At 44.3% G+C, this 27500-nt stretch overlaps 2 protein-coding genes and 3 long non-coding RNA genes across 11 annotated transcripts in view; 3 read left to right on the plus strand and 2 right to left on the minus strand.

Annotated features, from left to right (window-relative positions):
• LOC126986399 (serine/arginine repetitive matrix protein 2-like) overlaps window positions 1-2502 on the plus strand; it is a 59137-nt gene extending 56635 nt beyond the window's left edge. For all 5 annotated transcript variants that reach the window (XM_050842540.1, XM_050842542.1, XM_050842543.1 and 2 more), the window contains 3 exons: window positions 594-842; window positions 1641-1825; window positions 2137-2502. In XM_050842540.1, the coding sequence (XP_050698497.1) occupies window positions 594-842; window positions 1641-1825; window positions 2137-2418 (716 nt within the window). In that variant the 3' untranslated portion in view covers window positions 2419-2502. The remainder of the gene's footprint in view (window positions 1-593; window positions 843-1640; window positions 1826-2136) is intronic.
• Window positions 2280-6413, minus strand: LOC126986400 (uncharacterized). Of its 2 annotated transcripts, none has more exons than XR_007739694.1 (3): window positions 5994-6413; window positions 2499-5908; window positions 2280-2408 (listed from the first exon to the last, which is right to left on the minus strand). It is a non-coding gene; the product is annotated as an uncharacterized LOC126986400 (long non-coding RNA). The 2 variants fall into 2 exon arrangements; XR_007739695.1 differs by having other exon boundaries at window positions 2319-2435; window positions 2526-5908.
• Window positions 6414-8716: 2303 nt separating this feature from the next.
• LOC126986402 (trichohyalin-like) lies at window positions 8717-15582 on the plus strand. 2 transcript variants are annotated; one of them, XR_007739696.1, is made up of 5 exons: window positions 8717-8895; window positions 10998-11065; window positions 12372-12535; window positions 13335-14849; window positions 15153-15582. XR_007739696.1 is itself a non-coding variant. In XM_050842545.1 (4 exons), exons 2-4 carry the CDS (start codon window positions 11020-11022, stop codon window positions 14790-14792), a joined length of 1668 nt encoding a protein of 555 aa, XP_050698502.1. In that variant the 5' UTR covers window positions 8719-8895; window positions 10998-11019; the 3' UTR covers window positions 14793-15582. The 2 variants fall into 2 exon arrangements, 1 of the variants encoding a protein (XP_050698502.1); XM_050842545.1 differs by having other exon boundaries at window positions 8719-8895; window positions 13335-15582.
• Window positions 15583-17178: 1596 nt separating this feature from the next.
• LOC126986403 (uncharacterized) lies at window positions 17179-22712 on the plus strand. Its single transcript, XR_007739697.1, has 4 exons — window positions 17179-17607; window positions 20260-21329; window positions 21492-22343; window positions 22387-22712. It is a non-coding gene; the product is annotated as an uncharacterized LOC126986403 (long non-coding RNA).
• The window catches only part of LOC126986404 (uncharacterized), a 9518-nt gene continuing 4624 nt past the window's right edge, over window positions 22607-27500 (minus strand). Inside the window, exons 2-3 of the long non-coding RNA XR_007739698.1 lie at window positions 27111-27184; window positions 22607-22750 (exon numbers count right to left, since the gene is read on the minus strand). This is a non-coding gene — a long non-coding RNA (uncharacterized LOC126986404). The remainder of the gene's footprint in view (window positions 22751-27110; window positions 27185-27500) is intronic.

The raw sequence follows: 27500 nt of genomic DNA on the forward strand, positions 1-27500 counted from the left end.
AGGTATGGGGAACATGATTGAGGTATAGGGGTGTTGGAAGGAGTAGAAGGGGGTATATGGAGGAGTATATGATTGTAATTTTTTATACTAACTTACAACTTCTCACCTGGTGGGTTGGGGGAAGTATGGGGGATAGGGGGGTTGTATGGAGAGATATGGGGAACATGATTGAGGTATAGGGGTGTTGGAAGGAGTAGAAGGGGGTATATGATTGTAATTTTTTATACTAACTTACAACTTCTCACCTGGTGGGTTGGGGGAAGTATGGGGGATAGGGGGGTCATATGGAAAGATATGGGGAACATGATTGAGGTATAGGGGTGTTGGAAGGAGTAGAAGGGGGTATATGGTGGGGTATATAAGTGTATTTTTTTATACTTATGTAGGCAGCCCAAGGGTAAAGAAAAGTATACAAAAATGTAGCCTGTATATGTGTGTGTGTGGGGGGTGTTGAGAGGCAGTTTTGGCCCTTGTAATGCAATGTTCTGTGTGTTTGCAGGAAATTTCAGTGCAGGAAATTTCAGTGTATGTCAACATTAAAAACCTATACAACTTCACCTCATCCAGTAACCCTCCTCCACATCCACCTCCAGGGACAGTGTGGGTGCTGCCTCCACTCAAGCTCTCCACCTTGCAAGCTCGTGTCAAGGAGGAGATGAACGAGCCGGGCGCCGGGGAGTGGGTGCGGGACGCCTGCCTCCTCCTGCTGCAGCTGGTGACGGGCCTCAAGCAGCTGCAGGCGCGGGGCGTGGAGGAGACGTCCCTGGAGCTGGCAATAGTGGCGCAGGATGGCAAGGACCCGCACCCCCGCCTCATCCTCGTCCCCCCTCCCCCTGACGCCTGTGAGTAAAGGGGGTGACGGAGTGGGTAGGAAGAGGGGGTTAGGGAGTGTCAGGGTGCTGTGAGGGTGTCGGAAAGGGTGTTTGTGAGGTTGGGGAAAAAGAGAGGGAGAGGGAGAGGGAGAGGGAGTTCTTTGCCAATGTTCCCATACCTCTTTTAATTTTACGACTTTACGAGACAGTTTCCAAATTAATAAATCACTAAATCGAAATAAATATATCAGTAAATACATGTGGAAAATTAGACCAGTTAATCATCATTGTCATAACCATTTGTTCTTCGTTAATTTTCTCACATCTTGATCATGAGACACTTTCTAAATAAATTAATTAACAAATACAGGCACTAACTCTTTCCATGGGCTGTATTTTCAAACATTTTGGCGCCCAAGTTCACATATTTGACAAGGCTTTCGTAAAAATTTGTGGCATTTCCAGGAGTAGTTTTATGACCCTGGTGGTACTTTGACTCTTCTTCTGTACCATGAACCTAAAAAGACACTCATTAGAACCCCATTGACCCCCTCTTTGACCTTTAGAAATAGCTGATGTGAGAAGCGAAAGTCTTATAATACCAATCTCAGTCTCTTCGTATTTTTCTACCTTCGCTTTCAACTTTCATGGATTAACTAATTTCTGTCTCTTCTATCTCTTTTTTTTATATTCCAGAAGTCTCCTACTTATTTTTTTTGTTACTCGTGATGTTTGTGAACCCAATTGATCCCCTCTTTGACCTTTAGAAACAGCTGATGTGAGAAGCGAAAGTGTCTTATAACACATGTACCACCCTATGTGTCTCAGGTGGAGGAGCCATGTCGCTGTGCCAGTGTGCTGCAGCCGCCACCCTACTGTTGGTGGGGGCACAGCAGCCCGAGCAGCAGGCGCGGGATGGCTGCTGCGCTGTTCCGCCCTCCGTCCCCTCCTGCCACGCCTTCGTCTGTCTCCTGCAGCTGCTACACAAGGAGCGATCTATCTCACTCACACAGGTGGGTTGGGATGACTTGGGTTGGGTTGGGTTGGTTTGGGTTCCATTAGGATAGACTGCATTGGGTTGGGTTGGGTTGGTTTAGGTTGAAGTGGGTTGGGTGGGGTTGGTTTAGGTCGAAGTGGGTTGGGTTGAGTTGGTTTAGGTTGGGTTAGATTTGTTTAGCTTTGTTTGGTTTAGGGTGGTTTGGGTTGTGTTGGATTGGTTTAGATTGGGTCGGGTTGGTTTAGGTTGGTTGGTTAAGCTTTGTTGGGTTGTTATCATTATCATCAATACCTACAATGACTATCACCACCACCGTCCCGTCACCAGGCCAAGCGTGTGCTGGAGGCAATGCTCTTCGGGCCGGAGAGCTTCCTGGCGGGGGGCATGCCAGAGGAGAGCGCTGAGGACGAAGAGACAGAGGCAACCCTGGAGCGCTGGCTGGACCTGGAGCGCGCCACCGTCCTGCATACCCTGACCCGCGGCCCCCCACCCTCCCCCACCCTCACCAAGTTCCACCTCCTCTTCTTGGTGACCACCTCTGCCAGGGTCATGAGGGACACGCTGAGGCTCCTGACCACAGCACACACCCCAGAAGTCACCTCCTTTTAATGTCATCCCAGTGTGACCTTGTTCTGGGTCACGAGGGACATGCTGAGGCTCCTGACCACAGCACACACCCCAGAAGTCACCTCCTTTTAATGTGATCCCACTGTGACCTTGTTCTGGGTCACGAGGGACATGCTGAGGCTCCTGACCACTGCGCACGCCCCATAAGTGACCTTGTTCTGAGGGTCATGTGGCTATTCCCTCTTGTCATTACTCCAGAAGTGACCTAATGTGACCTGATGTGACCTTGTTCTGACGGTCATGTGGCTGTCTTCCCCTCAATCATTATCCCAGTGACCTAATTTTGCTCACCCTAACATGACCTGGTCCTTTAGCCCTTGTGTGACCTTGCTCATGAGATCCTATGCCCGTCCCTTCCTTACATGTGACCTAATTTTGGTCGCCCTGTTATGATCTTTCCTGAATGGGTCTGTAAGCCTTGGGTTGTTTGGTTATCCTTGGCCTCCTCAGATCACTGGGGTGACCTGAAAATGACCTCACCTTGTGTGCCTTAGGAAATGAGAATAAGTGACTTTGTTTTTAAGAGAGTCCATCATGACTTTCCCGGGCCTTGTGTGATCTTGGAAATGAGAAGGCAGTGATAAGGCAGTGGTTTGTTCATAAGTTTGTCTGCCTGATAGTCTTGCCCACTTAAGTGACTCAAAACTGACTTTGCTCAAACTTAAGTTATGCAGGATAAGAAACTAGAAATACAATGCATCGCAATACATAGGTGAGGGAAAGTCAAGGAATACAAGTTTAGAGGAAAACAGAAAAGCGATACACGAAAAAACTTAATTTATATAAAGGATAAAAAATCTAGACATACAAGCAATACAAAAAAGTGGAAAGTTAAGCGATACAAGAAAAAAAACAAGCAGTACAAGAAAATGGAAAGTTAGCAATACAACAAGAAAACGAAAACTGAAGCAATACAACAAAAAAGAAAACAAGCCATACAATAGGAAACACAAAGCAACACAAAATGAAGAGAAATAAGTAGTAATACATTTTTTTTTCTGAAGCAATACATCAACATTCAGACTAATATAACTTATGTCTATACTTACTCTCCTTGGTTAGTGTGTATGGAGAGTGCATATTAAGAGTGACTAGGAAGAGAGATATGAAGATGTATGTTAACTCACTTTCCCCACTACTACTACTACTACTACTACTACTACTACTACTACTACTACTACTACTACTACTACTACTACTACTACTACTACTACTACTACTACTACTACTACTACCATTCGTCATTTCCTCTCATTTACAATCTTTTCATAAGTTAAGGACCGTGTGAACAAGTACCTTTCCATTTTACACAACTAACCCAAACCTGCCAAAGCACACCTGTTGATTAAATAAAGGCATAGGTGTGTTCAGGTGAGAGAGAGAGAGAGTGAGTGATTTTTTTTATCATTTTATACAGTTTTTTTTACTCAGAAGAATGTATAATCAAAATACTAATGTTTGTGTGTGTGCGTGTGTGTGTGTGTGAGGTTTTAACAGGTGTGTAAAACGTGAAATTTCGTCGTTTGTTTCTTTCCGTTTCTTGTCCGTTAAGGAGTTTTTTGGTGCTGCTCAGGTGTGTTAACTCATTACCTACATCGGCACTTCCTCGCTGGGCTCACAGGTGACTTTGGGGCCGGCAAGATGAGCTTTAAGTTGAGGAGAACAAACGCAGCGGAAAGTCTGGTAACCCGTGTTCTTTTACGTATATTTTCCCGCACTCAAGAATTTCTGACAACTTTATTTTATGTATTATTTTTTTTGTTCGAGTTCAGATTTGTTTTTTGAGAGTTTAGCTTTTAGTGGAGGAAGACAAATGCTGTGAAAGTCTGTTGATCTGTGTTTCCTTATAAATACTTTCATGCTTTCAAGATTCTCGACGCTTTTTTGTTTTATGTTTTGTTTTTCCTTCAAGAGTTCAGACAGTTGTATTTTTTTGAGGTTATAATTTTCTGCCTTCAAGACGTAATATTTTTGAGGGTATTTTAATTAACATCCTGACTTTTAAAACTTGTTCTTTGGGATGTTTATATTTTTCTGTTTATATGAATTCAGACAGTTGTATTTTTTTGAGGTTATAATTTTCTGCCTTCAAGACGTAATATTTTTGAGGGTATTTTAATTAACGTCCTCACTTTTAAAACTTGTTCTTTGGGATGTTTATATTTTTCTGTCTATATGAATTCAGAGTTGTATTTTTTGGAGGTTATAGTTTTATGCCTTCAAGGATTAATATTTTTGAGGGTATTTTAATTAACTTCATGACTTTTAAAACTTGTTCTTTGGGATGTTTATATTTTTCTGTATGTGAATTTAGACATTTTTTGGAGGTATAATTTTCTGCCTTCAAGAATTAATATTTTTTGAGGGTATTTTAATTAACATCCTAACTTCATGACTTTTAAAACTTGTTCTTTGGGATGTTTATGTTTTTCTGTCTATGTGAATTCAGTCCTGTATTTTTTGGAGGTTAAAATTTTCTGCTTTCAGGAATTAATATTTTAGAGGTTATTTTAATTAACATCCTTACTTCAGACTTAAAACTTGTTCTTTGGGATGTTTATATTTTTCTGTCTGTAGTTCGTACCTAATTTTTTTTGCTGTTATAATTTTGTATCCTAGAAAATTCAGACCATACTTTTGGGAGGGTTTAATATTTCCCATCTCATTATTTTGTTGTGATTTCCCATTCTAGAAAATTCAGACCATACTTTTGGGAGGGTTTGATATTTCCTATCTCATTATTTTGTTGTGATTTCCCATCCTAGAAAATTCAGACCATACTTTTGGGAGGGTTTAATATTTCCTATCATTGTTTTATTGTGATTTCCCATTCTAGAAAATTCAGACCATACTTTTGGAGGGTTTAACATTTCCTACCTAATTTTTTTTGCTGTTATAATTCCTATCCTAGAAAATTCAGACCATACTTTTGGGAGGGTTTAACATTTCCTACCTAATTTTTTTGCAGTTATAATTCGTATCCTAGAAAATTCAGACCATACTTTTGGGAGGGCTTAATATTTCTTACCCTACTTTTTTTGTCATAATTTTGAGCTCTTTTTATTTTTATTTTGGAAGGTTTATATTCACTTACTTTTCTTTGTTTTTGGTTTAATTCTACTTCCCCATTTGCGCACACTTGACTATTGGAACGCAGGTCAACAGACTTTCACCGTATTCCCGATCCGTCATGCAAAGGCTAAGGATGGAGAGGAATGAAGGAGAGGATTAAGTCGCAAGGGTTACTAAGTTATTTTACAGTTTTAGTCTTTAGCAGTTTTTCGAATATAGATTTTTACTTGTGTTTTTTAACCTCAATTAATTTTTTTTTTTTTACATTATCTACCCTTACCTTACCTTACCTAACCTCACCTTACCTTACCTTACCAAACCTTACCTTACCTTACCTTACCTAACCTTACCTTACCTAACATAACATAACCTCACCTTACCTTACCTTACCTAGCCTAACCTTACCTTACCTAACCTTACCTTACCTAACCTTACCTTACCTTACCTTACCTTACCTAACCTAACCTTACCTAACCTAGACTAACCTCACCTTACCTAACCTTACCGTAGCCCAGATTTACCTTACCGTACCTCATCTTAACTTGACCTCCCTTACCTTACCTAATTTTATGTGCCAGGTGTGAATGTTAGTGTTGATAGCAATGTTTTAGCAGTGGTTGTAACTATATGGATGTTGTCTTCTATACACTTATTGGTTACTACTGATTTCCTTCATTAATATTAACTTCTTCCGTCCCTCTCGTGGTGGCACAAAACAAGCAATGTGCGTGTGTGTATATATAATGTAATTTTTTGTACATCCCTCGTGTGTGTGTGTGTGTGTGTGTGTGTGTGTGTGTGTGTGTGTGTGTGTGTGTGTGTGTGTGTGTGTGTGTGTGTGTGTGTACATATTAATACCTCATCATACTGGTCATTGATGGAATAAAGCGGTGAATTACAAAGTCAGACCATCTTGTATTTTTGTGACCCTTTCCAACTTTGTCTTGCTGCTGCGTCTGTGTCATGGCCATCGCCCTTCTCAACATCTCTCTCATTTATCTATTATTTAAGGGAGTTCGGAGAGGGCATACAAGAGGGAATGGGGAATGGGGACTGTGGGTAGGGTATGGTTTTATGGGGTTGGGTATGGGGAAGGGGTGATGAGGGAATGGGGTGTGTGGGTGGGGTAAGGTAGTCAGGGGTACTGGGAAGGGGTGATAAGGGAATGGGGTGTGTGGGTGGGGTAAGGTTGTCAGGGGTACTGGGTAGGGGTGATAAGGGAATGGGGTGTGTGGGTGGGGTAAGGTTGTCAGGGGTACTGGGTAGGGTGATAAGGGAATGGGGTAGTCAGGGGTACGGGGAAGGGGTGATTAGGGAATGGGGTGTGTGGGTAGGGTAAGGTTGTCAGGGGTACTGGGAAGGGGTGATAAGGGAATGGGGTGTGTGGGTGGGGTAAGGTAGTCAGGGGTACTGGGAAGGGGTGATAAGGGAATGGGGTGTGTGGGTGGGGTAAGGTTGTCAGGGGTACTGGGAAGGGGTGATAAGGGAATGGGGTGTGTGGGTGGGGTACGGTAGTCAGGGGTACTGGGAAGGGGTGATAAGGGAATGGGGTGTGTGGGTGGGGTAAGGTTGTCAGGGGTACTGGGAAGGGGTGATAAGGGAATGGGGTGTGTGGGTGGGGTAAGGTAGTCAGGGGTACTGGGAAGGGGTGATAAGGGAATGGGGTGTGTGGGTGGGGTAAGGTAGTCAGGGGTAACTACTGGGAAGGGGTGATAAGGGAATGGGGTGTGTGGGTGGGGTAAGGTAGTCAGGGGTACTGGGTAGGGGTGATAAGGGAATGGGGTGTGTGGGTGGGGTAAGGTAGTCAGGGGTACTGGGTAGGGGTGATAAGGGAATGGGGTGTGTGGGCGGGGTAAGATAGTCAGGGGTACTGGGAAGGGGTGATAAGGGAATGGGGTGTGTGGGTGGGGTAAGATAGTCAGGGGTGCTGGGTGGGGTGATAAGGAATGGGGTGATAAGGGAATGGGGTGTGTGGGTGGGGTAAGGTTGTCTGGGGTACTGGGTAGTGGTGATAAGGGAATGGGGTGTGTGGATGGGGTAAGGTAGTCAGGGGTACTGGGAAGGGGTGATGAGGGAATGGGGTGTGTGGGTGGGGTAAGGTAGTCAGGGGTACTGGGTAGGGGTGATAAGGGAATGGGGTGTGTGGGTGGGGTAAGGTAGTCAGGGGTACTGGGTAGGGGTGATAAGGGAATGGGGTGTGTGGGTGGGGTAAGGTAGTCAGGGGTACTGGGTAGGGGTGATAAGGGAATGGGGTGTGTGGGTGGTTGGTCAAACACCATTGGAGTTTATGAAATGGAGTCTGGCGATCGATCGAGGCAATACGTGACCTCCAAGGCGATAAACCACGCAAACGAACGTAAAGAAAAATTGTATTCATGTGATAGAGATACAAGAGATAAGCCCAAGAAATGAGATGACTCGTCTGTACATTGTGAAATTATGTTGGGACAGACCCTTGAGAAACCATCAGAAAGCATTGCGAAAACGAGACATCAGCCAAAAATGAAAGAGTTTGGCGGTTTGTTTCGTTAATGGCTTGCTGGGTCGGTTTTCTCACATCAACTACTTAAAAAGGCCAAAAAAGAGGTCAATGGGGTTCTCGAGTGTTTTCTTGGATCATAGATAAAAAGAAGGGTCAAACTAACAACAGAGGATACTTAAACTACCCCGAACTACAAATGCCCAAAACTACTACGATAGGCTTGTCAAATCTGTGTAGGGCTATATATAACTACCTTCATTTTCTTCACTAATGCCTTTCTCTTCCCTCACAGTGGTAATTTGCATCTCTTCCCTTTCTTTCCCATCCCTTCCGTTCCTATAATTTCCCTGCCCTTCACTTTCTTATCCTTGACAATCTTCCTATTCCCGTCTCTTTCATTCCCTTTCCTTTCCTTTCCATTGCATCCCTATCCTTGACAATCTTCCTATTCCCGTCTCTTCCATTCCTTTTCCTTTCCTTTCCTTTCCTTTCCATTGCATCCCTATCCTTGACAATCTTCCTATTCCCGTCTCTTCCATTCCCTTTCCTTCCTTTTCCTTTCCTTTCCTTTCCATTGCATCCCTATCCTTGACAATCTTCCTATTCCCGTCTCTTCCATTCCCTTTCCTTTCCTTTCCATTCCTTTGCATCCCAACCCTTCCCTTCCGTGCCCCGTCACCTTAACACACTCGCTGTCTCAAGTTCCGGGAATGTTGCTTGACTCATTTGCAGCTATCAGTGTTGAGGCTCTTTATCACTCCCGTGGCAGAACTCCCTCCCTTGTTATCGTCAGGCTGTATGCCGCCCACACACTGGTATCTTTCGTGTATCCGCGTCCCCGCTCCCTCATAATGCCAACCCTTCCTCTGCTGCCGTTCACTGCTGCTGTCACCGCTGCTGCTGAGGTACGGTGCTGTCTTAATTACCTGCATGTATTCATTTTTTTATATTTATGCAGGATTGACACAGACTCGTAACAGCCCATGGTTTAAAGTTTAATTTGTGCCCCCCTCCCCTGTTGTGCATTCCTTCCTACCATTGTATCTTTTTAGTTTCATGGTGCTATCTACATATGTATTAATAGTTGTATAATCACACAGTGTCCTGCCTGGGGGTTGGGATGACATGTTCCTCCCTTCTCCCTTGTTGTTCACCCGCAACAATGAATTATCAATCTAATCTATGCACCCTTCCCTATCTCGTTTCCTACTACACCAACTGCTTTTCTGTTGTCATGTATGTCTTCCACTAACCTCCAAACCTCCCGGAAAATAACATACCTATCTATTCATCTATACATTTTTTATGAATCATCATTTTTTGCAGTTTCATTTGGTAACTCATCCATCAATGGCTCGGGTTAGGTTCTGTTTGTTTATCGTTCGTCTTATCTAAATCACCCCTTTTTTTGTAGTTATTGCGCCATCAGTTTTAGCTTTCCATGAGTGCTTCAGGAATTCATAGCCTATTCTTACGGAGGAGAGTTATATATAAGTGGACGCGGAGCCATACATTATTCATCCCAGTCACCATTTATTGTTATCCAAAACGCCGCGCGAAATTGAGGAAATTCTTGGACCCTTCCGACTCTCGCATCAAGTACTAAAAGCCGAAAAAAAGAGATCAATCGGGGTCCAATGAGTGGTTCCTTAGGTTCATGGTACAGAAGAACAACCAAACTGCCAGAAGGATCATAAAACTAGCCCTGAAAATGTCCCAAACTCCCACGATCGAAAGCGTTGCCAAATACGTGACCTTGTGCTCCGAAATGTTTAAAAATATGACCCACATACTGAAACTGATACAACAGGGCTGTTTGTGCTCTGGGTATGGTCTTGATCAACATCAGCATCAACAATCAATGAACACTTCCTCAGTAATAATGTCTGAATTGTTTTAAGTGACCCGTTTTTCAAGACATAGCTTAGTTGTTTTTTGTTATTTTTTATATTGCTTTTTACGTCCAAGTTCGTAATAATTATGTTGACTCTGTGACAATCCAACACTTCTTTAGTCAACTTCGTCCCAAAAATGAAAGTAAAAAAAATTAAAATCCAAACCAGCCTGTAACTGTTTGATTTACATTGTGTTTGATTTACGCGACCTCTTCAAGGACACAATACTCGCGTAAATCGAGAGTTACCTGTACTATCACACTTAGAGATAGGTAGCTATTATAGTATTCTTAAACGTATCGGAGTCTCAGTTCGCCTGTCTGAAAAGCCTCCCGTAGAAGTTGGGATTTCCATGAAGTGTTTTGTGATCTAGTGATAGTTTTACCTGACTTCAGCACCATGAACAGGACAACCTCCCATGAAAACTCGGTTATCTTCTTTGTGGCCTTGGGAAATAATCGTAACGGAAAAAAAAAGAGCAGCGAATAGCGGGCTTTTTTTTATTGTTTACTTTTTGTGTGTGTGCCCTTGAGGTGTCTTCTTTGTTGTAAAAAAAAAAAAAAAAAAAAAAAAAAACCGGGAACCCGATGCGTGAGGCACAGACTGCGCGGCCTTTCTTATCTCCAACCCTTGACCATCTCTCATGCCCCCGTTCTCCCTCTATAGCGTTACCTGATAGGCGAGATTGTTTTTGTGTTGGCTCCCGCGAATCCTTTCCTCCGCATCTTCCTCATGCTGCCCCGGAACTCGTTCTTGATTCCTTGGGACGGCTTCTCTAGAGGTCCGGTTGATGGGTGGTCTTCAGGACAGCAGTAGTTTTAAACACTCGGCGGTGACTGAAAAATCCGAGTGGTAGCGTGGGGATTCGAACCCGCGTCGTCCATCACGCGGTGAATGTGAGCCCAGTACGCTACCAGTTCGGCCACCGCCTCCACCTTCGCCTCCGCGCCGCCGACACGTGTTGTTGTGTTGGCCCTCCGGCGATCAGGAAAGTAACCCCCTTGCGATGGTGAACAGTCACTCTCGTGCGCGGCACCTATAACTATCGACAGTTCCCTCTTTCAAAGAAAACAAACTTTCATTGAAGACTACTCTCAAGTTAATAATTTCAGGAAGAAGCCCCAAGATGACCTCATGGCTGCTTCCCAAGGCAACTCAACTGTTCCGGAAATAATAAAAAGTAAGTAGAGAGTGATTACACCCACACTCACAGCTCTTCTCCAATGAAATGTTGAAATGTAAATTCTTTGCCTGATCTTTCCTGTCTACATATGTGAACACTGGGCATGTGTTGTGTTAGTGTTTCCTTGTGTTTCCGGGACGCCGACGTGGGCCGGCTGCTCATAAGGGAGCCGCCTAGCACGGCTTTAGGTTTATTGATGAAAGATCGATACTTTACAAGTCCTTCCCAAAAGGACCACTATGGTATGAAAACGATGATACTACTACTACTACTACTACTACTACTACTACTACTACTACTACTACTACTACTACTACTACTACTACTACTACTACTACTACTACTACTACTAATAATAATAATAATAGTAACTGTAATAATAATTGTAATAATTGATAATAATAAATAATAATAATATTAACAATAGTAATATATAGTAATAGTAACAACAATAAAAATAATAATAATAATAATAATAATAATAATAATAATAATAATAATAATAATGATAATACATAATTTTTTGGGCATGTTTCTGTCAAAACCTTCCAAGAATTCTTCGAGGGTAATTATATTGTTTTCTGTTAAATTTTGGTGCTTTTGGAGTGAATGGGCGAACCGCTTCTCTCAGCGTCTGGCTCGGCTACTGAGGTCGTGTCACGAAGGTTTAGGGAGAAACTGCCCCCGCTGAAGCCTGATTGGCGAGACCGTCTTTCAATGGCTCCCGCGGGTCTTTTCCTCCTCGACACTCTGCCACACAGCACCAACACCTGTCTCTTGAAACTCTCTTCCCATCATGTGTTGGCTATAGGTAACCCGCGGGAGCCAATGTCAAACGGTCTGTCAATCTGGTTTCACTATAATACGGTGTAGTGAGGCCTGACCAGTGAGCAGAGTAAACTAGTCCTTTAATTAAAACTCTCCAGAACTCATACAGTGCAGCGCCATAACAATAGAGATCTTTCTTTTCCAGTCACACATTCGAGAAGCAATGTTGAGGTATTCCAGTTTATAATGCTCTTGTGATCACCAGGTGGCATGCTTTTATTTTATTTATCGTCCGTATTGTCCAATAAAGAAAAAAATATGGAAATTATGTGTGTGTGTGTGTGTGTGTGTGTGTGTGTGTGTGTGTGTGTGTGTGTTTGCTGTTTTCTGCGTGTTTCTTTGTTGAATATTATTGTTTTGTATACCTACAGTAAATAGTGAAGGTTAGTTTACTCATATCCCTGTTTTTTTTCTGTCCTCTCGAATACTTGTCTTTTCCCTCCTCCGTTAACGTTCCCTCCTCCGCCGCTCCTAGGGTTCGTGGCGGCACGGATGGAGCAGCGGTGTCACTGGTGCTTCGCGGACACGGCCGTCACCCCGCGCGCCGTGTCTCACCCTTGCGGCCACAACATCTGCGTGCGATGCCACCCAGGGTCCGGGCCCGGCGGGGGCTGCGTGGTGTGCCAGATCAAGCTGAAGGTATCGCCTCATATTGTTTTTCATGTAGTCCATCCCACGCGTGAAATAATAATTGCCCAGCTTACTTATCATCAGACTTTCATCAGACTGGCGAGTGGCCGAATAGGTGATAGAAATCGGATCAAATCGAATGTTTCGGTACGAGATTTTTTTTTCTAACTATTGATAATAATTTTGTGTTGGCTCCGGCCGGGGCTCTGTTTTACACAGACAGGCTGTTTGAGATCCTGGACTACTCATTAAAAAATTCGGCGCCCCTTTAGAGCACCTGACCACGCCGATGCTTGAACACTAAATTTGTTATTTATTGTTCTGGCATTTATTATTTTCAGGAATAGCATATATATATATATATATATATATATATATATATATATATATATATATATATATATATATATATATATATATATATATATATATATATATATATATATATATATATATATATATATATAGATATATATATATATATAGATAGATATAGAGATAGAGATATAGATATATATATAGATATAGAGATATATGTATTTTTGTGTGTGTGTGTGTTTATATATATATATATATATATATATATATATATATATATAGATATAGTTGTTTATATATATCTATATATATATATATATATATATATATATATATATATATATATATATATATATATATATATATATATATATATATATATATATATCACTTGTTCCTTTTACCTTAAAATGAAAATAAAATGTTTACATGAAGAGTACGTCTTGACGTGCGTCTAAGGCCCTCCCTCATCCCTTCCCCCCCTCCGAAGGAAATGCGGGGAGGCTCCAAGGCGCTGGAGGAGGAGAGAAGGAGCCACCTCGAGGAACAAGAACAGTGGAGAAAGAAGGAAATAAAGCTGCAAGGCGAACTGAAGCTACATGAAAAGACAGAGAGTAAACTGCAACAGGAAGTGTCACAACTGAAGAAGGGGCAGAGGGTGCTGGAGGAGGAGCTGAAGGGAAAACAAGAACTGGAGGGTAAACTGCAACAGGAAGTGGCTCAGCTGAAGAAGTGGCGGAGGGTGCTGGAGGAGGAGCTGAAGGAGAAACAAGAACATCATAGATCATCCGAAGAAAGGCTGTTGAAAGATATAGAAATCTTGAAACTGACGATCGCAACACATGACGGTGAGACGACCCTAAGGAGAAAGCAAGAACGAGAAAGTAAACTGCAACAGGAAGTGTCACAGCTGAAAGAGCAGCGTGGAGTGCTGGAGAAGGAACTAAAGGAAAAACGAGAACATCATAAATCAACCGAAGAAAGGCTGTTGAAGCAAATAAAAACTTTGAAACAGACTATCGCAAAACATGACGGTGAGATGACTCTGATGGAGATGACTATGGATGAGAAGGACACCAAACTCGAGGAGATGAAGCTGGAGTATCAAGACAACTTAGCACAGCTGACAGAACAGTATCTCACAGAGCAGAACAAGGCAGTGCAGCAGGAAAGAAACGCTCAACAGAAGAAGATGGAAACAATGAAACAGGAAATCACCGACCTTAAGGGAGAGGTGACGTGTTTGAGAGAGGTTAAGAAAGCACAAGAAAAAGAGATCACGCACTGGCAGCAGGAGAACGCCAAGCAGAAGAAAGCAGCACACCAAGATCTGGAGGGAAAGATGAAAGAGTTACAGCTCCGAGTGTCTACCAAAGAGAAAGAAATGCAACGCTTGGAAGAGGAAAATCGTGTTATTAAAACGAAACTGCAGCGATCGATGGAGGACTTAACCAAATGCAATGAACAGGTTGTACGTCTGAGAGAAGCACATACCCAACATCTTGTGAAGAGAGAGGAACACAGAGAAGAAATACTGCAGCTGAAACAGGAGATGAGGAGCAAGGAGGAAGAAGCCGCAGCGAAACTGGAAGAAATAACAAATGTCTACAATGAGAAAATCAAGAAACGGCAGAAGAAAGAAACCGAGCTAGAAAACGATAATGCAAGACTGCTCCAAAAAGACATTCAGCAACAGAACAGGTTAGCAGCAGCGAGGGCAAGGCAGGAGAAGGTGCGAGGCTTGGTGAGAGAGATAGACGGCCGCCAAAAGGAGATAGACGGACTGGAAAAGGAAGAAACCAAGCTGAAAAATAGGATGACGCAGCTGAGGAGAGGAACAGACACCGATCTACTGAAGATATTCGAACTGGTGGAAGAGAAAATCACTCAGCCTCAGGAACCTGCAAATCCTGCCCCAAAGAAAAAGAAAAAGGGAAAAGGAAAATAAATGAAGAGAAACAGAAATGCAAAGAGGAAATACGTTATACCAGTAAGGCAGAGAAAGGTAGCAATCTATATTTAATGAATAGGAGAGGAAACACGACGACATTGTTACCACACGAGGAAGACATCTTGAAAAAAAAGGGAAAAGGAAAATAAATGAAGAGAAACAGAAATGCAAAGAGGAAATACGTTATACCAGTAAGGCAGAGAAAAGGAGTAGCCTATATGGAATGGATAGGAAAGGAAACACGACGACATTGTTACCACACGAGGAAGACATCTTGAAAAAAAGGGAAAAGGAAAATAAATGAAGAGAAACAGAAATGCAAAGAGGAAATACGTTATACCAGTAAGGCAGAGAAAGGTAGCAATCTATATAGAATGAATAGGAGAGGAAACACGACGACATTGTTACCACACGAGGAAGACATCTTGAAAAACAGGAGGTAATAGATTAACCCAGGACGAAAGAGCGTAAAATCGGGGTCATGGGCTGCAGTTGCGCGTGGCCTCGGTGCTCATCTCTGTCGCATTGGCCCTTGAGTCTGTCGTGGGTAAGAGAAGCGTCGCAGGAACCTAGCAGATAGTAGTAGTAGTAGTAGTAGTAGTAGTAGTAGTAGTAGTAGTAGTAGTTGTAGTAGTAGCAAAGAGTATAGATAGTAAAGAGGGGACACTCCCGCGCTCTTCTATGGAAAACCTGTAACAGCCTACGATACAGCGTTCTCAAATTATCGTACTCATCGCATTGCATTTTCGTAGTTTCTGACCGATAACTGTAGCAAAAAAAACAACAACCAACGTCAATATATAAAAGTTTTAACGCTAACTTTAATTTTCTATCGTTATTTGTGTGGTTGCGACCGTCTTGGAGCCTAAAAATGATAAATGTGATCTTCAGAGTACGACAATTTGGCAACGCTGCTACGATGGCGCGCGCGTAGGTTCTGTTCTTCCTCCAAGGTTCGTAAGTGCTGGCACCCTACACACCAATGTTTAGGCGAATATTAGCACTTATGTGTCTTTTTACAATGTGTACTGCTTATTTTAACGATGCACCGATATGTAAAGCTTACTAATATTGTAAAGGAAATAAATGAGTATATAACACACACGCATGTCGCTCGTCATCATCAGGGTTGCCAGATTATCGTATCCACCATTGTATATACCATTTTTGGACACTTAACTATCGCAAAAAGACACTAATAATTAAACCTTTCAACGGTAACTATAAATAAATGTAGTTATTGGAGTGGATGATACAGTTTTTTGGGCGAAAATCGGAAAACAGGAGGCTAAGTACGACACTCTGGCAACGCAGCTCGCCATTAACAGCTGCACATATGCGAGTCGCTGGTGAAGGACAGCTGATCGTTCCCTGCCTCTCCACCTGACACACGGCCTGCAATTGTGGCTTAAATCTTTATATGAAACTACTAACACCGTAATGTTCGTTTTGTAACCACTTTAAGCTGTAACAAGTGCAGCTAAACACTTTTTGAGCCTCCCAATCGTTTTCCTTCGTTTCTCTTCTGTGCCTCTAGTTTCGAATTTTGATGTAAATGTTTCATAGACAGCACAGAGCGCCTTCCTATAACACCTTGTGGCCAGATTGTGGGGGAATAACACACACACACACACACACACACACACACACACACACACACACACACACACACACACACACACACACACACACACACACACACCCACACCCACCCACACACAGACAGACAGACACACACACACACACACACACACACACACACACACACACACACACACACACACACACACACACACACACACACACACACACACACACACACACACACACACACACACAGACACACACACACACACACACACACACACACACACACACACACACCCACACCCACACACACACACACCTAGATGCTAGATAATTAGAAAGATCCCAATAATGTATTTGAATAAAAAAATGTTAATAGGAAAATAGTATCTAGCAGGAAACACTTGGATTTAGAGGGTTTTATAAGCTTTTAAAATCGCTTTGGCAACACTGTTCGCTAGTTTGACCATTGTGTGGCGGCCTCCTCGGTGCATGGTGTCGTGTTCCTCAGCAAACTGTTCGGCAAAATGGTCGTCTTGTGGAGGTCCTGCAGCGGTGGGGGGGCGTGGAGGGCGCGGCGAACCTCCCTGCAAGGCGTGGGGGGCGGCGGCGCGGGCGTGGTGGGTGGTGATCCCCTGAAATAAGGTAAGATACGAGGCCGTGTGTGTGTGTGTGTGTGTGTCTGTCTGTGTGTGTGTGTGTGTGTGTGTCTGTTTGTGTGTCTGTCTGTGTGTGTGTGTGTGTCTGTCTGTCTGTGTGTGTGTGTGTGTCTGTCTGTCTGTGTGTGTGTGTGTCTGTGTGTGTGTGTGTGTGTGTGGTTAAGATTCGTTTTAGGTCCGTGCCAGTATCTCATCACCTACCTTATGAAACATCAGTAGCTCTTCATATATCTTTTCTACAAACCTTCAACAGTCATGGAAACGCTTTCAAAATCTAATTCAAGGACTCATTCCCTCTTCTACAGTATGTAAGTCTGTGCCCTGTGGTGACGCTTCGGAAGTGCTTCGAAGTGACGTCACGAGCAACATGGCGGCGGGAGGGAGACGGCAGCTGGGAGGAAGGAGGAGGAAGGTCACATAAATCCACTAAAATCCACACAACGCTTTACTCCCGTGCCACATCTATACCACCCACATTACCCTGCCACATCAGCGGACCTGCCTGTGCACTCATCAACAACGCCAAAGCTTCGTGGACTCCATAATCCCGCAAAATAATAGTCAGGGTAAGCTGGAAGACCTGCCATGTTGTGTCCATTTCGTGTTGTGGTTGAGTTTGTGACGTGTGTGGGACAGGTATAAGGCAGAGCTGTCAGGGGGGCGGGTGTGCACTTCACCTGGGGATGTGGACGTCAGGGAGAGGGTGAAGGGGTGAGAAATGAACCAGGGAGGAAAGGGTGAAGGGTGAGGGGGGAAAGGGTGAAAGGGCAAGGGTGAGGGAGGATTGAGCAGGGAGGAAAGGATGAAGGGTTAGGGAGGAAAAGGTTGAGGGTGAGAGGATTGAGCAGGGAGGGAAAAGGGTGAGGTAGGAAAGGACATGGGGTGAGGGAGGCTAGGTAAGGGTGGAAAAGGGTGAGGGAGGACAGGTCAGGGGGTGAACAGCCAGGCAAGATGGAAGGGGAGAGGAAGGGAGGGGTAGGGGATTAGGGTGAAGGGGAGGAAGGAGTGAGGACAGGCAGGGGAAGATGGTAGGGTGGCAGGGTGGGGAGGGTCAAGGGAGGACAGGGTGAGGGGTAGGGCAATTGTTCTTAGGTCATCGTTATAAAACACACCTCTCATATCAACCATTTCTAAAGGTCAAAGAAAGGGTCAGCCAGGTGATATAAGTGTTTCTTTAGGTTCACGGTACAGAGGAAGGGTCACACTACCACCAGGGTCATAAAGCTACTTCTGTAAATGCCCGAAACTCCTATGAAAGTTTTGTCGAATGTGTGAACTTGGGTGACGGAATGTTTAGTGATACGGGCCTTATTTTAAACTTTCTCGTGCAGCTTAAGACTAATCCCTTATCTTTAAACTAATCCCTTAACTTTAAACTAATCCCTTATCTTAAAACTAATCCCTTATCTTAAACCTAATCCCTTATCTTAAACCTAATCCCTTATCTGAAAATACCTTATCTTAAACCTAATCTTTTATCTTAAACCTAATCCCTTATCTTAAACCTAATCCCTTATCTGAAAACTAATCCCTTATCTTAAAATACCTTATCTTAAACCTAATCCCTTATCTTAAACCTAATCCCTTATCTTAAACCTAATCCCTTATCTGAAAACTAATCCCTTATCTTAAAATACCTTATCTTAAACCTAATCCCTTATCTTAAACCTAATCCCTTATCTTAAACCTAATCCCTTATCTTAAACCTAATCCCTTATCTTAAACCTAATCCTTTATCTTAAACCTAATCCCTTATCTTAAACCTAATCCCTTATCTTAAACCTAATCCCTTATCTTAAACCTAATCCCTTATCTGAAAACTAATCCCTTATCTTAAAATACCTTATCTTAAACCTAATCCCTTATCTGAAAACTAATCCCTTATCTTAAAATCCCTTATCTTAAACCTAATCCCTTATCTTAAACCTAATCCCTTATCTTAAATCTAATCCTTTATCTTAAAACTAATCCTTTATCTTAAAACTAACCATGTGCCCGAACCCTTCATTACAAGAACATGTCCCCCTCACACTGGTTTTAAAGGTGCTTGTTTGCTAGAATACACTAAATCAGCCTACCAGTTATTTTGCTAATGTAGAGCAATTCTAGCATTTAAATACTCGGTTTTAAGGATTTTGTACAGAAGTATGAGTTTTATTCTGAGCTGCATGTCTCCTAATTCCAGTAACCGTGGTATAATAAATTTTAAAATACCTAGAATCTCTATGGACCCCTTGAAATTCTTCCGTGGACCCCTGGATGGGAACCACTGCTTTAAATAGAGCAGCAAGGGTGCATCTATGTTTTCAGTGTTTGTTTTTTTAGAATTCTTTCACACAAGACCAATCACATCATAGACATTGGAACAGTAATAATCAAAAGTAGTAAAACTCGAGTTTGTAAATTTGGCAATCGGTTTTTCGTCGTGTGTTGGAGCATGTTTTGTTAGAGTTGTACATCCCGAGTGTGTGTTATTCATCTCTCAGTCTATGGCCCTTTGAATTTATCTGTTTGTCTATCCATGTCTCAATCTATGGTTCTATTGGTCTGTCTACCTATTTATATCTAATCTATGCCTCCTTGAATTAGTTTATCTATCCATCTTCTGGTCTGTCTGTGTCTCTATTCTCAAGTCTGTCTATTTGTATTCTCAGGAGCTCTGTCAGTCTGTGGTTGGCTTCATCGTGTGTGTGTGTGTGTGTGTGTGTGTTCAGGCTAATTTCTCCTTGTGTTCCCTTCAGTATCTCCATCTGTCTTCATTCTTGGCTATGTGACAGTTTGGTTAATTTCTCCTTGTGTTCTCAGGAGTTTAAACAGTCTGTGGTTGGCTTGATTGTGTGTGTCATGGTCAGGTTAAGTTCTCCTTCTATTCCCTTCGATATCTCCATCTGTCGTGTTCTTGGCTATGTGACAGTCTGGTTAATTTCTTTTTGTGTTCTTAGGAGTTTAAACAGTCTGTGGTTGGCTTGATCGTGTGTGTCAATGTCAGGTTAATTTCTCCTTGTATTCCCTTCAGTATCTCCATCTGTCTTCATTCTTGGCTATGTGACAGTCTGGTTAATTTCTCTTTGTGTTCTTAGGAGTTTAAACAGTCTGTGGTTGGCTTGATCGTGTGTGTCAATGTCAGGCTAATTTCTCCTTGTGTTCCCTTCAGTATCTCCATCTTTCTTTATTCTTGGTTAGGTGACAGTCTGGTTAACTTCTCTTTGTATTTTCAGGAGCTTCAACAGTCGGGCAAGGTCTCCTCCACATACTCCAAGTCTGTTGTCAGTACTGTTCTGGGTGGTGGCAACGCAGTGATGTGTTATATCTTGACTCTCCCACCTGACCATAGCAGCGGAGGAGGCAAAATTGAGACCTTACGTGTACTTACATCTCACAGCAAGCCTGGCATTTTGTTACGACTACTGCGTAACAAAAGTGAAGCCCTGCAGTGTGATGTCTAGGTACACAGTGTCTCCATGGTGCCTCCTTTCCCAGCGTTGTCAAGCAGACTGTAGTTCATTTTCTAGAGCTGGATTCTTTGCTCCTGGCTGAGTAAGTAAGGACGCTGCTGATTGGCGGGGCATCTGAGTCTCTTTGTCGCTCAACACACTTGTGAAGGTTCAGGAAATATTCATATTAGCCAAAGATAGGGCAGATTTTGTTGGTATCATTGGATTAAGCAATGATTGTATGACTAACTCGATTATCAAGACACAGCAGGGTAAAAAAAATGATTAATGATGGTGAGAAGTTAGAGAATAAGTGTTTATGCTTTATACCACCTTTTTACAGATCTGAAAGTAGCATTGTATGGATGAGTTAATGTGCCAGAACAAGCTTATATACTTAATTTGATTCAAAAAGTGTTATGAACAGTTTTCTCACCATAATTACTTCTTTTACCACATTGAGTCTTGGAAATGTAGTTGTACAATTACTGCTTAGTCCAATAATGTCAACAATTTTTTTTTGTTGTGTGAGTTAAGCAAAGAAACGAGTATTTTCTGAACCTGTGCGAGTGTGTTGGGCGAAATTTTTGTTGTTGTGTGAGTTAAGCAAAGAAACATGTATTTTCTGAACCTATGCGAGTGTGTTGGGCGACAGACGTCTCGCCACCAACCAACAGAATCCATACTAAGGAGCAAAGGATCCAACTGGACTAGTCACGGCGTCGCACCACCACCCTGGACGGTCAGCATGTGGAGAAAAGACTTTTGCCACAAGAATGGTACAGGGCCCGGCAGAAACAAAAAGGAGAACTGTACTGAAGAGCAGGCTACACTATAGAAGATAGCTATTGGAGGTAATGGGTCGATACTAGGTCAGGTTCTGGAAAAGATTTATTATACTCAATCTAACATCTTGCTCACTTCACTTACAGTATTGGAGAAAAAAAAAAAAACTAAAAACAAGTCTCAAAGTTGGGGAGCCCTGAGGACTTAGGTTTGCCATGACTTTTGTCCAGCGTCATCGCCGGCCAGCAGTCCAGGAGAGGAGGTGGCCAGAGCCCTACACCGGGGAATAGGAGGCCACTGCATCATGAGTCTGAAGTTATATGATGTCTCCACAGGTCCTGATGACACGCTGCAGAATGGGTCCGATGTCTCTCCATGTCCAAATGATGTGTTGGCAGCTTCGTGGTGATGTCGCCCCACACCAGCTCTCCTTCCCCTGACTCTCCCCTGGTACAAACTCCCCCTCCAAACATTAGCAGAATCACAACTACGTGTCCTGCTACTGTCACATCATGAGGCCCAACACATCACTGGCGGCAACAGATGCAACACCAAACTGCTGCTGTATTTGATTCCACTAATATTAGGAAGGGGAGTTTTGCTGTGGGGTGAGTCTGCATCCGGGCTTCTCACCAGTACTGGGAGTGGGTATTGAGTGTTTCTGACTCTCCTCCTCTTCCCTGGCGATGTCCTCCTTGCCTGAGAAATAGAAGTTTGTAAGTATTCGAGTTGTGTTTGGCAGCTGCCGAGTCAAGACCAAAAAGGTTCACTAGATATAAGAACGAAGTATTTATAATAGAGAATAATTCAAATAAAAAATACGCATGAACAATTCTTATCCCTATCCTCTTGGGCTGGTGGTGGTGCTCTTCCTCCTCTTGAACGGATATTGCCTTCCTCTTTCTCCTCTTGGTTTGGTGTTGATGGTAAGACCTTTCCTCTTGAATTGGTGATGGTGGTGATAGCCTCTTCACTATCTCTTGGTGGTAATGATTCTTCTCCTCCTCCTCCTCCTCTTGGATTAGTGGCACAATGCTCTTCCTCTTCTTGTGGTGGTGTGGTTAGGGTGATGTCTCCTGTCGGTAGCTCTTTCTCCTCTTGTGGTTAGGGTGATGTCTCCTCTAGGTAGCTCTTTCTCCTCTTGTGGTTAGGGTGATGTCTCCTGTCGGTAGCTCTTTCTCCTCTTGTGGTTAGGGTGATGTCTCCTGTCGGTAGCTCTTTCTCCTCTTGTGGTTAGGGTGATGTCTCCTCTAGGTAGCTCTTTCTCCTCTTGTGGTTAGGGTGATGTCTCCTGTCGGTAGCTCTTTCTCCTCTTGTGGTTAGGGTGATGTCTCCTCTAGGTAGCTCTTTCTCCTCTTGTGGTTAGGGTGATGTCTCCTCTAGGTAGCTCTTTCTCCTCTTGTGGTCAGGGTGATGTCTCCTCTCAATAGCTCTTTCTCCTCCTCCTCTTCCTCCAGATGGTTTTCCGACATCAAGGACGGGCTGGTGTCTGTAATGTAGCAGGTGCCATTAATAAATGTCACTCGAAGTAGTACATTGTTATATTTCAGCTAAAGACCAAAAGCTTGAAAAAAAACCATTACATTATAAATAAACTGATCCTCTTATTGATCCTTCTTGTTAGAGGCCTCCTTCCGACACCCTCCGCCTCGCACGCTTTGTAAGAACTGGTATAGAAAGGCCTAGCAAAACGCACTAACCGCGCCTTGGAAAAACAACAACCGGGTAAAACGACAAATCAGCCACATTATTGTTAGTAAAGAATTAACAAGACACTCCTACCCTGTCCCCACCCACAACCCCACCCCACCCCATTCCCCGTGCGAAGGGTAGGCCTACAAAGATATATAATGACCTCTTTAGTCACCCTCCAAGGCACGTCGTTTTCTATAGAGGCTCCTCGCACCTTTGAACTAACTTGAGCTCGCTAATAAAAAAGACAGCTGATGATTGAGAGTTTGACTAACTAAATAGATAACTGATATATTAGGATTTAAATATATGTAGTTGCTGTTGGTGGTAAGGACAGCGCCTCGATCCTTCCCTTCATTGAACTCCGCTGCCCTGGTCACCCAACGTTGCCAGATTGTCGTACTCAGCCTCCTGTTTGCATATTTCCGACCCAATAACTGCCTTTATATATAGTTATCGTTAAAATGGCTAATTATTGGTGTTTTCTGGCAATAACTATGTCTTAGCAACCGGTAAATAAGGGGCTCTTGAGTACGATAATCTGGTGGTCAAACCTCTCGCCGCGCTATGTCGGAAATTCGGACCCACGGAGCAGAAGTTTCCAGTTAACTAGCTACTTTAAGCCATGGCGATGCAGCTCGGAGCTTCGAACGCAAGGACGAACGAAAACTTATACCATAAACAACGCCAACAACTCGAAATGCTCACAGGGGAAAGGGGTCGAGGGCTGTCCCTACCACCACCACCAACTACATATTTAGATCCTCCATTTATTAGGTCTCTATATTTAGCTTAGTTGGTCATCAGCTGCAGCGAGGACCCTCCATAGAAAACGAGGTACTTTAGAGGGTGACTAAATTAAATATGTCATTATATATTTCTACCCTTCACACGGGGAATGGAATGGGGTAGGAGCGAGGGGAAGGGCTGGGGATAGGATAGAGGGGGGTGAGGGGGCTGGGGATAAGCTAGGGGGGGTGAGGGGGCTGGGGGATAGAGTAGGGGTGGGGGAGGTCCTGGGTATTGGGTAGGGGAAAGGGGTGGGGGTGAGGATGAGGGTCTTGGGGAAGGGGTGGGGGTGAGAGACTGGGGATGGGGGAGGAGGGGAGGGGAGGGGGGCAAACTACTTACGCCTCTTGGTCAAACGATGTATTTTAAGGTGGTTTTCACGGCATTTATCGCCCTTAACACGCTAAAAACAACTCCCTCGGAATTTCTTGACTGGAACATTGAATTTCCTGATTGGTTGAGAGTACTGGCGAGTTACCTCAATTAGTGTGTTCCGTGGGCAGGTAATTGAGTTGTTTCACCACCACCACCATCATCACCACTTTGGAAGCCTACAACACCTCCAAACACCCACGACCACCATCAACCATCACCACCACACAATCACACCGACACTATTACGACCACCACCACTTTCAAGGCTTATAACACCATCACACAATCATCACCACCCTCCCACTTTCGAGGCTTATAACACCACCACACAATCATCACCACCACACAATCACCACCACCACACAATCATCACCACCCTCCCACTTTCGAGGCTTATAACACCACCACACAATCACCACCACCACACAATCACCACCACCCTCCCACTTTCGAGGCCTATAACACCACCACACGATCATTACCACCACACAATCACCACCACCCTCCCACTTTCGAGGCCTATAACACCACCACACAATCACCACCACCACACAATCACCACCACCCTCCCACTTTCGAGGCCTATAACACCACCACACAATCACCACCACCACACAATCACCACCACCACACAATCACCACCACCCTCCCACTTTCGAGGCCTATAACACCACCACACTATCATTACCACCACACAATCACCACCACCCTCCCACTTTCGAGGCCTATAACACCACCACACAATCACCACCACCACACCATCACCACCACCCACCCACTGACGAGGCCGATAACACAACCACACAATCACCACCACCACACAATCACCACCACCACACAATCACCACCACCCTCCCACTTTCGAGGCCTATAACACCACCACACGATCATTACCACCACACAATCACCACCACCCTCCCACTTTCGAGGCCTATAACACCACCACAATCAACACCACCACACCATCACAACCAACCGACCACTTTCTAGTCCTATAACACCACCACACGATCATTACCACCACACAATCACCACCACCACACAATCACCACCACCACACAATCACCACCATCCTCCCACTTTCGAGGCCTATAACACCACCACACAATCACCACCACCACACAATCACCACCACCACACAATCACCACCACCCTCCCACTTTCGAGGCCTATAACACCACCACACGATCATTACCACCACACAATCACCACCACCCTCCCACTTTCGAGGCCTATAACACCACCACACAATCACCACCACCACACAATCACCACCACCCTCCCACTTTCGAGGCCTATAACACCACCACACGATCATTACCACCACACAATCACCACCACCACACAATCACCACCACCACACAATCACCACCATCCTCCCACTTTCGAGGCCTATAACACCACCACACAATCACCACCACCACACAATCACCACCACCACACAATCACCACCACCCTCCCACTTTCGAGGCCTATAACACCACCACACAATCACCACCACCACACAATCACCACCACCACACAATCACCACCACCCTCCCACTTTCGAGGCCTATAACACCACCACACGATCATTACCACCACACAATCACCACCACCCTCCCACTTTCGAGGCCTATAACACCACCACACAATCACCACCACCACACAATCACCACCACCACACAATCACCACCACCCTCCCACTTTCGAGGCCTATAACACCACCACACGATCATTACCACCACACAATCACCACCACCCTCCCACTTTCGAGGCCTATAACACCACCACACAATCACCACCACCACACAATCACCACCACCACACAATCACCACCACCTCCCACTTTCGAGGCCTATAACACCACCACACGATCATTACCACCACACAATCACCACCACCCTCCCACTTGCGAGGCCTATAACACCACCACACAATCACCACCACCACCACACAATCACCACCACCACACAATCACCACCACCTCCCACTTTCGAGGCCTATAACACCACCACACAATCACCACCACCACACAATCACCACCACCACACAATCACCACCACCCTCCCACTTTCGAGGCCTATAACACCACCACACAATCACCACCACCACACAATCACCACCACCCTCCCACTTTCGAGGCCTATAACACCACCACACGATCATTACCACCACACAATCACCACCACCCTCCCACTTTCGAGGCCTATAACACCACCACACGATCATTACCACCACACAATCACCACCACCCTCCCACTTTCGAGGCCTATAACACCACCACACGATCATTACCACCACACAATCACCACCACCCACCCACGTGCGACGCCAATCACACCCCCCCACAATCACCACCACCCCACAATCACCACCCTCCCACTTTGAGGCCTATAACACCACCACACAATCACAACCCCCAGACAATCATCACCATCCTCCCACTTTCAAGGCCTATAACACCACCACACAATCATCACCACCACACAATCACCACCACCACACAATCACCACCACCACACAATCACCACCACCACACAATCACCACCACCACACAATCATCACCACCACACAATCACCACCACCACACAATCATCACCACCCTCCCACTTTCGAGGCCTATAACACCACCACACGATCATCACCACCACACAATCAGCACCACCACAATCACCACCACCCTCCCACTTTCGAGGCCTATAACACCACCACACGATCATTACCACCACACAATCACCACCACCACACAATCACCACCACCACACAATCACCACCATCCTCCCACTTTCGAGGCCTATAACACCACCACACAATCATCACCACCACACAATCACCACCACCACACAATCATCACCACCCTCCCACTTTCGAGGCCTATAACACCACCACACGATCATCACCACCACACAACCACACCGCCACTATCACCACCATCACGACTTTGGAGGCTTTTAATACCACCAATCACCACGGAGACGATTTCAATAAGGAACTGTTAGAAAAAGACTTACATATGGTTGCTGTGTTCCTTTCCTTCCTTCCTTCCGTCCGTCCTTCCTTGCAGTCTTCCTTCCCTCACTCCTCTCTGCGAAATGAAGGGAAATGGTAGTCTCTCTCTCTCTCTCTCTCTCTCTCTCTCTCGTTGCCTCGTCTCCTACCTCCATAACTGCCCACCAGGTGTCTCTGCTCTCATAACTATACTTGGCCTGTTCATACTAACTGACTTGTTTTGGCACGACGCTGTTCACCTATGCGATCTCTGTTTTGCTGTTTTTGTCTTAACAGTAAAGGGATTCTGTTTTCTTTGCGTTTTCCGTTGCGCACACACACGGGATGGGAGGCGGTGGTTGAGTGGTCTGGCGTAGGTACAGGAGGACACAAGTTCGAGTCCCTCCCTCTGC

Source organism: Eriocheir sinensis, chromosome 61 (genome assembly GCF_024679095.1).
Source record: "Eriocheir sinensis breed Jianghai 21 chromosome 61, ASM2467909v1, whole genome shotgun sequence".
Classification (NCBI taxonomy): Eukaryota; Metazoa; Arthropoda; class Malacostraca; order Decapoda; family Varunidae; genus Eriocheir; species Eriocheir sinensis.